The 10,532-nt window shown below is 39.6% G+C and overlaps 1 protein-coding gene across 1 annotated transcript in view; it reads left to right on the top strand.

Annotated features, from left to right (window-relative positions):
• The first annotated feature begins 638 nt into the window (after positions 1 to 638).
• Positions 639 to 10,532, top strand: part of SLC25A33 (solute carrier family 25 member 33) — a 150,738-nt gene continuing 140,844 nt past the window's right edge. Inside the window, exon 1 of the mRNA XM_044063597.1 lies at positions 639 to 828. Coding sequence (XP_043919532.1) covers positions 788 to 828 — 41 coding nt within the window. The 5' untranslated portion in view covers positions 639 to 787. The remainder of the gene's footprint in view (positions 829 to 10,532) is intronic.

Genomic DNA, 10,532 nt, shown 5'->3' with positions numbered 1-10,532 from the left:
TGGATGGGAGATAGGAAATTCACCCCGGGGATCACGTCAGTTGCCCTGCTAGACAGGGGTCCAGGAAAGTAAATATCATGGGAAGAAATAGCCAGGGAATTGTTATGGCTAGGCTTGTAGAGGCCCTAGGGCCGATAGTCTAGAATCAACCTATGAACCTAAAACTATCCTGCACCCATCATTGCGGCTGTGTGAAAGTAAATGACTCTGAACAGCTGAAATATGTGATTGGGTTTTAAAATAATTGATGCTTTGTAGTCCTTTCTAGTTAGTAAAGTAAGCACAGTGGGTTAATGTGCTGTTTCATAAGCCTTACTTCTAGTTGTAAACAATGTTGTTTTTCGTTCATCTCGTGGATTGTGAAGTACGTGCTTAAAAACAAACTGTCCAGAAAAAAAATCTTCAAACGGCTGTAAATATTATGATTACGTGCATAATACCATTCTAGTCCATTCAAACTTACAGTAATAAAAAAAAAACGCCAATCATTCTCTGTGCTTCACTGATCATCCTTAAACACCCTAGTGGTGTGACGTAAAAGCCAACACCCCCGAACTACCCACTTGCGTGAGACGAGAGTCTGTAGCCTATTGGCTCTATGAAGAGGGCGGGTCACTTAGGAAGCCAAGGCATCTAGGAAGTGTGAGGGTTGAGTTTCGGCTGAGTTTGCGTGAATGCTAATAGGGATGATGGGATGGTGAGGGTGTAAGTGATGTGCCGGCTGTTACACTGAACTTTGGCTGTAAAGTTCACTTCTTGTTACATTATCATGGGAGCCTGAAGAAGGATGGAGCAGAGGGACACATTGTTACACCTGTTCGCCGGAGGGTAAGTGTCTTTCGTTCGGCAGATTTTTTTTTCCGCTGGTACCAGGAAGGGGGACGCCGCAGTTCCTTTTGACGTATTTGCTGTGACCTCTGCGGTTTCTGTTGAGAAATGCCCCAGTGACTCTGACTTTCGTCTTTCATTGTTTGCTTGTGTCTTAGTCTATATATATGTGTTCATGTAAATAAAAGGCAGATACACACCTAACAGAATGGATGTAGGTGTGTATGCGTGTTGGGGACAAGGGGTATCTTGTATATGTTAAAAGGCACGACATGCTCCTTGTTAATTAAATGATGTTTAATTATTTCTTGTGGGGCCCCGTGTATCCTTGTACACATTATGGTAGTGCCCATTTACTACCCCATTTTATAAGTTTGAGTAAAGCAAACGAGGTGATTTTGAAGGATTTTAATTTGTACTCTAGGTTTTTTTTCTCTGCCGTTTGCCCGAATATTAGCTTGTGTAATGTTTGACTCTTTTTGCATGTATGTATTATACGCATTAGACCTCTTGTATCTCCTTTGTTGGCATATAATTGAAATTTTGAGCTTAACTGAGGTCAGTCCTCTACTGTGCTTTGTGTTCCCCTTATAGTTGTATTTATTCTTCTTATTACCTGCCTCCCCATCTTATTTTTTTGTATTCCTTAAGCCTTAGTTTTCTGTCAGATTCATTCTTCCTTTCCCGAATCCAATACCTTCCTCCTATCTGTCCCATATCTACACCTACAGTGTTTGCCATGTAAACTTCATGGGTAGTGTGCTGATTAGCCTTGTATGTTGGAGAGCTATGGTGTTCTGCACTTCAAACCTAGTAATTACTTATGAACTGTTGTGCTGATACACAGATTTATTTTATCTGTTTTTGTTAATCTGACATAATAGTTTTAAGTCTCTTGACTAGTCCACCCACCCAGTTGCCAGATAGGAATTTTCAAGATTGTACTTCAGAGTTTGCTAGTTGGTGTTCTGTATATCCTTTATGGTTTCTATATTTATGGCTCTTAAGTTACACTGTCTGCATGGTGCTTTGGAATCTTGTTCAGAAATAAGTCGGTTATGGTTATTAGTCTTTATTAGGTGAAAGTAGAGTCTGAGGATTTGGGAGCAGAGTTGCTGCGCATTCAGGTTATGAAAACCCATTTGAGGTGACTTGAGCATCTTGTAGGAATGCCCTGTGATAAGCTTGTGTCTAGGTTCCAGTAGAATTGTCTTACTGAGTAGAAACCAATAAATCCAGCGACCAGGAGAAAAATGAGTAACCAAAACAAACTGGAGTTGCTTGCCAGAAGAGTGATTAGTTTATTAGAACAATAAATGTTGATCTAGGTTTCATCTCCAAAATAAAAGACTTCTTCAACACTTACACTCCCTTTTATTACAACCCACACTCTGTTAAACAATTAACAATAAACAATTAATGAATAATTTTAAAGACACAGGTTATAAGACCACCATTATTAAAATTCATAAAAAAATGTTTCATTAAAAATTCAAAAAAAATTATACCTAACAAACACAACAATTTAAAATTCTTAATAAACAAAACTTTATAAACACACACTTAATTACTGTTAACCTACAATGTGTTTAAACTTCAACAATGGTGCTACACTAATATTTTCATTAATCCCTGGGAAGTTGGTTGCATCTAACCTTAACTGCCATTTAATTTCACAAAGATCCAAGTGCACATCCAATATGCTACCTTGAGGATCCTTGTGAATTTGTTGCAGTACACAAAACCTGAATTTGTGCCCACTAAATTCCTTAGTATGCCTAAAAAGGGCATTTGTGGTTGTATTATGCTTGATGTCTAGGATATGCTCACTAACCCTTTCCTTAAAGGTTCTACAAGTTTTCCCAATATAAAAGGCCGGACATAGATCACCTTTCGCCATATAAACCACATTCTTACTATAGCAGTTGAAATGCCCTCTAATCACTATATGGGTTCCAGCAATTTAAATTCCTGGCCCTGTATTTAGTATATACTTACATATCCCACATTTAAAATTACACAACTGTCTAGTTGTACTAATACTTTTTACACCACCTTCTTTTACCAATATATCTTTAAAGGACCTATCTTTCCTAAATATAAGTTTGGGGACATCCCCCATTTTGGCATCAACGTTATGGTCCAACCTTAATAAACCCCAATTTTTACGAATAATTTTAATAATGCCATCCACATCGTGGTTGAATCTAGTTGTAAAATATATTTTGACAACTCCCTTCACTGGATTTCTCTTGCTCACCCAAACACAATCCATCTTCCGGTGTTGCAGTGGGACCCCATCTTAAGATTGCTTCAGTAATACCACCATTTAGCTTTAAAATGATTTCATCCCTAATAGCAATACATAAGGTGGCTGGGTAACTCCTTCTTTTAAACATATCCATTATAAATTCTAATTCGTTAAACTCCTGATAATCATTGACCATTCTGGCAGCCCTAACCATTTGATCCTTAACAATAGATTTTTTTTCTGATGGTAGGGGTGCCAGCTCTGATCGTCAAGATACAAGTTAGAGAAGATAGCTTTCCTATAAATACCTGATTTTCAGCAACCACCATTTTGATCTATTTTCAAGCTTACATCTAAATAGGAAAGTTCCATTTTACTAAACTGATATGTAAATTTCAGAAAACCCACTGTATGATTTATATATTCAATAAAGGCATTCATCCTATCCATGCTACCTTCCCAAACAATTAATATGTCCAAAAAAACATGTATAATGCTTAATATGGACTTGATATTCACTCTGAAAAATGTTTTCCTTTTCCCAGAATGGCATAACGTAGTTGACATAAATGGGGACACAAGCTGCCCCCATAGCCACTCCTTTCACCTGTTTATAGAATTGTCCGTCAAAATAAAATAAATTTAAATTATTACATAGAACCACCTCCATTAAGGTGATATAGACGTTAATGTCATCCTGATCGTACAAGCCAGTTTTTAGTAATTGGTGTTTTAACCATTCCAAGCCAATCTTGTTAGGGATAACAGAAAACAATTTACATACATCTTTAGTTAACAAAATAATATCTGGAGTAATGCTGATCCCATTTAGCTTGTGCAAAAAAATGCCAAGAATCTTTGGTGATGTACTCAAACTTAATAAGTCCTTTCTGTAAGTGGTGATCCAAATATTTACTTATAAAACATGTTTTACTACGCTTCCCATCTACAATTGGCCTAAACTGAATATTGTTTAGGCCTTTATGTATTTTGGGAATACCGAAAATACAACTAACCCTAGGATATTCATTTTTGATGTAATTGTAATCGAGCTCATTGATTTGCCCCAATATAATAAATCCATCAGTAATCAAATCTATTTTAGCATATGCAATATGTATTTCATTTAGGTTACTTTCTTCATATCCATCCCCTGCTAACATATTCAGCATGTGACTAATGGAATCATTTAAATCCTTAACTACAACGCCATTACCCTTATCTGGTTTCATCAGGCGCATCTCTTTATCATGCACTAATTCATTTAGTGTCCTCGTCTCATTCTTTGCCATATTACTACAATTATTTCGGTTTCTATTTTTCATTAATGCTCTAATATCAATTTCACACACCCTTTCAAATACAGACACCATACTGTTAGCAGGTGGGTTAAATCTGCTAGGCTTAGTCAAACCACTAATCGCACGGATTGAACTATTATCAGTGAACCACATCTTACTGAGTAGAAGCCCTATTCTTGACCTAGGTTGTGCTGCAAAGATATTATTTCTCAAATCACTGTAGATGTCTGACCATTCTTCTTGAAGAATTGGAATCTGTAGCCGATAATAGATGCTTTGTGTGCTGTCGTGACCTCTCTTAGACAAGTATCATACTGAAAATTCATAGATGGTTTTCATATTTTATGCTTCATCAATGGAATTTTCACATATTGAGTGAAGAAAGAGCACAACGTCAATAATGAGAGCTTTTTAATGGGTATCATTTTGAAGAACTCCTTTAATACAGGAGGCAGTTGAATCCTGTGACTGTGGACCTCTGTGTACTGCAGTTGGCCAGACAGAAGACTGATGATAACGAGGTAAGAAATCTGGGCTAAGGAGAGAAAGACCCCATAGCTGCCTCTTTCTTCACCTTTTAGCCAGATAATATATTGTGTAGACTTTTTTTTTTTTCTGTTAAATGTACCGTGTGTTTACAAATGGACACTAATTAGTCTCCCTCTTGTTAGTCCTTAAACTGCTTCTTCGGCTTTGAAGTATGATGTAAACTATGCTATTTTTATTTTCACAAGTATATTACTGGTGCTTAGAAAACTCTCTTAAAAATGAGCAAGTATAACTGAATAGGGGCTTTGAAGTATGATGTAAACTATGCTATTTTTATTTTCACAAGTATATTACTGGTGCTTAGAAAACTCTCTTAAAAATGAGCAAGTATAACTAGTTACAAAATGTTCAATATCTGAATAGGGTACATCATTTAAGGAAGTAGATGTGCTTGTATATTTTATTTTTGTTACCTTAAAAGTAGTGTTAGAACCCATTTCATCTGCTTAATGAACAAGCATCTCCAGCTTAAGATATAAAACTTTTTCATAGCACAAAATTGTTGCAGTTTTCAGGAACATTAAAGAAGCTCATGTTTTCTGCAGCACATTAAAACCTCTCCCTTCCATTACAAGATCTGAACTGCACAAAATTTCTGCACCATTTATGAAAACCTCCACAAAAAAGTGGAGGCTAGAGTTATCTGTACTGCCAATCACAGTGGCATACTCCCTGAAACTATTGAATCTAAAATTGTGTGTGTATCTGGGCAGGCAGACAAGATGTGTATGTACGCTGATAAGTATATCATTGTAGTTATAACACAAGTTTATTTCTCTTTAATGTATTTTTTTACATTATAAATGCTTATGCCCCTTCCTCTGGACAAACTGTCCCCTCCCCCACACACAGTTTTTAATGATACAAAAGCTAAGCTGTGCCTTGTACCATGGAGGCAAGTGCTGCCAGGATTAGAGTCGAGTTGCAGTTACCAGAGTGTATTTTCTCCTGTTTGTTAGTAGCTTGGATGGAACCCACAACTCCCTTACTGTTTACCAGAGTATAATCTATGCAACATGGTGGGCTTCATGAAATCAGCGGGTAAGCTGAGGAAAATAATGTTGTATATTGTACAGTGTATTTTAACATGGCTTATTGTTATCAAGTCCACTAATTAAGACCCTAAAATAGGCCAACATTAAGACTATATCTGAATAACCAGTGTGGTAGCCACTTTATGGGGAGGAGAAATGCCTGACCATCCTCTTGCTTTATCCATCACTTTGATTTTAGTGAGCTACTAATTGCTACAGTAGGTCCCAAAAATGGTAATGGTTATGTTTTAAAAACATTTTTTCATGTTTCCGGTCTCCTGTTGCAATACTTTGGTAATACTTGTTACCTCCCAAATCCATCTGTGAAGCAATACACACTTTAGAATATTTGCTGCACAGCTGACCAGTGTGCATTTTTAAGTTACCTTATTAAATTAGATGTCATTGTAAAACTTTTTTTTTTCTTTTTTAGAATAGTGAAAATGCAACACTGTAACTACATATTAAAGGTTGTTGTGTGATAGTGTGGGTCATGATGTTCTATATTAGCTCTGCTGTGTGCATCTGGTCAGGCATCACCCTTGTGACCAGAGTAGTCATTGCATTACAGTTTATCATTAGTACTTGGCTAGAACTCTAGCCAAGTACTAATGAAAGTGATATTTAATACTTTCTGTTTCTGTTATCAGCTGTCCTGTAACTTCCTTGACTGTGGATAATGCCCGCATCCATTTCTATGGCCAGTAGAAGTGATCTTTGTGCCAATGGTGTGGCATAGACGCTCTGCCTCTCTGACATTAGGTGAACTGGCTTTGGTACTGTATGTCTATGGTCTTGCTTGTATAAATTCACGGGAGTCTGTAACAGCCTACTGTATCCAGAGCAGCACCTGTTGATCAGTTGATGTGATGACCATAGCTGCTAATCAGCTCTTGGAAATCGTGTGCTTGCTGTATCGATGCACGCAGTACGGTCCAGCTGGTGAATCTGGGAATCTTGAGGCAATGTTATAACTGCCTCATGTACACAATGCAGCTATTTAGCCAAACTGGAGGCTGAGCTCTCTCAACTCAGGACTGGCAAGACCAGACAGCACACACCACAAAACCAGAATGCTACCACTCCACTGAATCAAACACATAAACACAGGCTCTGAGTAAAATTTACCAACTGCTACCTCAAGACACCCCACAAGCAACACATAAACCACAAAAGCAGTGTGCAAAGCAGTTACAGCCCTTAAGGCCAAATACAACATCAAACATACTTGTCATAGGTGACTCCATAGTCAGACACACTGACGTCCCACTCACCAGGCTGAACAAGGAGAGGGTCACAGTAAGCTGCCTATCGGGCGCTAGAATCCGCCACATAACACAAGCATACAAATATGACACAGTCATTGTCCATGCTGGTGTGAACGACCTGAGACCTACCTCCCTGGACTATATGAAAAGAGACATAGAGGAGCTCTCTGATTATGTAGCCCAGGCAGGTATGACCCTAACCCTGAGCAGTATCCTTCCTTCACCAAGAATGATGCCACAATATAGAGACAAGATGATCAGCTTTAACAGTTGGCTTAATGTCTGGTGTCATTCAAAGGGGATCCAGTGTCTGTCTGCCTGGGATGACATGCTTGACGCACCTGTCACCCTGGGATTCTGGATATTGGCTAAGGCTCTTGCCACCCCATAGTGCCTTTTTAGGCAAGGCTCAAATTCTAAACCTACCACCCTAGAAAACAAAATGGGAAGAAATTGAGGGTAATGCTGCTCAATGCCAGAAGTCTAAATCTCAAAATGCGGCCCTTCTCAGTATGGAGAACATCGATGTCTGTGCTGTAACTGAAACCTGGTTCAAGGCTCCTGAGAGCACCCGGCACTATTAGGTTTTACCTCATATCATGTATCCATATTCATAAAGGATACCCACACCTCCAGGTTGAAACCATCCAGGTGCAACTAACCATAGGCAAAACTGCTCTACAAATTGTAGCATGCTACAGGCCACCCTCTCAAACTCAGGAACCCCACACAGCCTTCCTGAAGACACTGGAGGGTATAAATGTATCTCCAAACACTATCATATTGGGTGACTTCAACTACCCGAATATAGACTGGGAACATTACTCAAGCCCTAACTTTCTAGTTCCTGGAGTTCATAAATTCAAATGCCATGGAACAGATAGTCACTGTTGAAAATATACTAGATCTCATTGTCACAAACATGGGGACAAAATGCTCCACACCCTCATTGGTGAGATCTGATCATAAACTAATCTCACTGGAAATCCCACCCCAAACAAAAGACCATAGTGAAGAACTTCTCTAAAGCAAACTTCACACTACTCAAGACTGGTGTGGTATCCAGCCCTTACAAATGCCTTCTATGAACACCTCCAGGACTGCATGGATCAGGCAATCCCAAATAAAACCAAGACTCTTTCCACAAAGGGCCCCAGCCATTAACAAACTTTACAATAAGAGGAGAAGGCTATTACATGAGAGAACAAAATCCATAAAAGTCACCCCTGATCATTATTAGTAAAAATTACGAGCACTCATAAAATCAACTAAGGCCAATTTTGAGAGAAAAATTGCCATGGATTCAAAGGACAATCATAAGGCCTTTTTCAGCTATGTTAGGAACCTGGGTGGAAACTCCCAGATATGCTCAGAATTAGTCCAAAATGATACAAAAATCACTGAACCCACAGACATTGCCAACATACTGGCAGACAGGTTCAGTGCAAACCCCTCTCCCCTAAAGGAGAGATAACTATCCCAGCCGAGTGTAGCCTCCCGGACATCTCAAATAAGCTGCTCTCTCTAAAGCTAAAAACACAGCATCAATGGGACGGATGGTGTCCCCGGCTGTGTGCTTAAGGCAGCTGTTTAATCTCAGCCAACAAGTCTAGTCTGCAAAGCTATGGAGAGGATCATAATGGAGCTCATAAACAAAGATATAGGGACTTGCAGACATTGGACCCGACCCAGTTTGGCTTTGTCAAGGGAAGATCATGCCTTTTGAACTTGGTCGACTTCTTGAAACAGTCACCAAGGCCATTGATGAAAGGCAGTCCATACAGCCTACCTTGACCTTGCAAAGGTATTGTAGAAAAACTTACCAGCTTAAATGTAAACCCATATGTCACAAGATGGGTTGCAAAAGGACAGAACCCACAGGGTTAGAGTTGCTGGCGCTGTGTCAGACTCCAAGCGGTCACAAGTGGTGTCCCACAGTCCTTGGCCCCTATTGTTTGGCATCTACTTCTCAGAAGTACAGGCCAGCATGGGAGGACTTTGGCTGACAAAGTTTGCAGCCATAGTGGAAAGTGCATCGGACACGGATATCCTTCAGAAGGGACTCACGGAAACAGATAGCTGGTGCCAGAGCCATGGCCTGAAGTTAACCAAATAATGTATAGTCATAAAAACAAGGTAACCCCAAGCTACCATATAGGTGGCAATCCACTAAGCACAGAAGAGGTTATCGGGGACCTGGGGACCCAGGTTGACAGTGGCCTTTCTTTTGACACTCACATTGCTAAAGTGGTTAGAAAGACCTTCTACATTGCCCACCTGATCATGAAGGGATTCACATCCAGATCTAGTGAGGTCATTGTTCCCCTGTACTCTTCACTTATCAGACCAATGATGATGTATCTCACCCGACATCTGCAGCAATTGGAGAGACCCCAAACGTTCCTCACCAAAAGGATAAAGGGACTCCAAAATCTGTCATATGCTGCCAGATTGAAGAAACTCCAGCTCTACTCAGTCGCATACCGTCTGCTCAGAGGTGACATGTGCCTGACATACAAGGCCATGTCCAACCCGGAATTAATGGACATGCTCCACCTCAAAAAATCCAAATCCACCAAAACCACTAGAGCAAGCGACTTAAACCTTAGCACAGATATAAATAGGATAGATTTATCACTCAGAGACTCCCTATGCTGTGGAATAAAATGTCCATGTGAGGCAGAGCACCTCGCTGACTCTGTTCAAGAGAAATCTAGACCTGTGGATGGGAGATCGTAGGTTTAGAATCATCTCTGTGTCACTGCTGGACAGAGGCACAACAAACTAATGGGCACGGTATTTTTTCATATAAATTTGGGCTAGGCTTATAAATGCCTTAGGGCAGATAGCCTAGTATAAACCTATGAACCTATAAGAACAGAAACTCCCAAAAGTGATTTAACATATTACTATTTTTTTCCCAGAGGTAAAACAGGATGAATGATCAGGCCCTGACCATAGTCGTGGTTGACTAGTGGTTGACTAGTTTTACTATGTGAAATTGTGGTCATTCGTTTGATTTTTAATTGATGTTCTACTGAATTCCCTAGTGGGGTCCCTTCATAAGTTCATAGGTAGTAGGTACTAGGCTATCGGCCCTAGGGCTTATACAAGCCTAGCCAAAAAGGTACCCTGACTTTTGCCACCCGAGAAAATTATTTTCCTGTGCCCCTGTCAAGCAGAGCCATAGAAGTGATCCCTGGGGTGAATTTCCTATCTCCTATCCAGTCATCAAGATTTTTCTTGAAGAGTGCTTCAAAGAAGTCTATCAGGTTTAGGAGACATGATCTGCCTTTTACAC

The sequence above is a fragment of the Protopterus annectens genome, chromosome 2.part1 (genome assembly GCF_019279795.1).
Source record: "Protopterus annectens isolate FY-2018-M chromosome 2.part1, PAN1.0, whole genome shotgun sequence".
Lineage (NCBI taxonomy): Eukaryota > Metazoa > Chordata > Ceratodontiformes > Protopteridae > Protopterus > Protopterus annectens.
The sequence above is the reverse complement of the archived record's forward strand: the minus strand, read 5'-3'. Positions and strand labels throughout refer to the sequence as shown.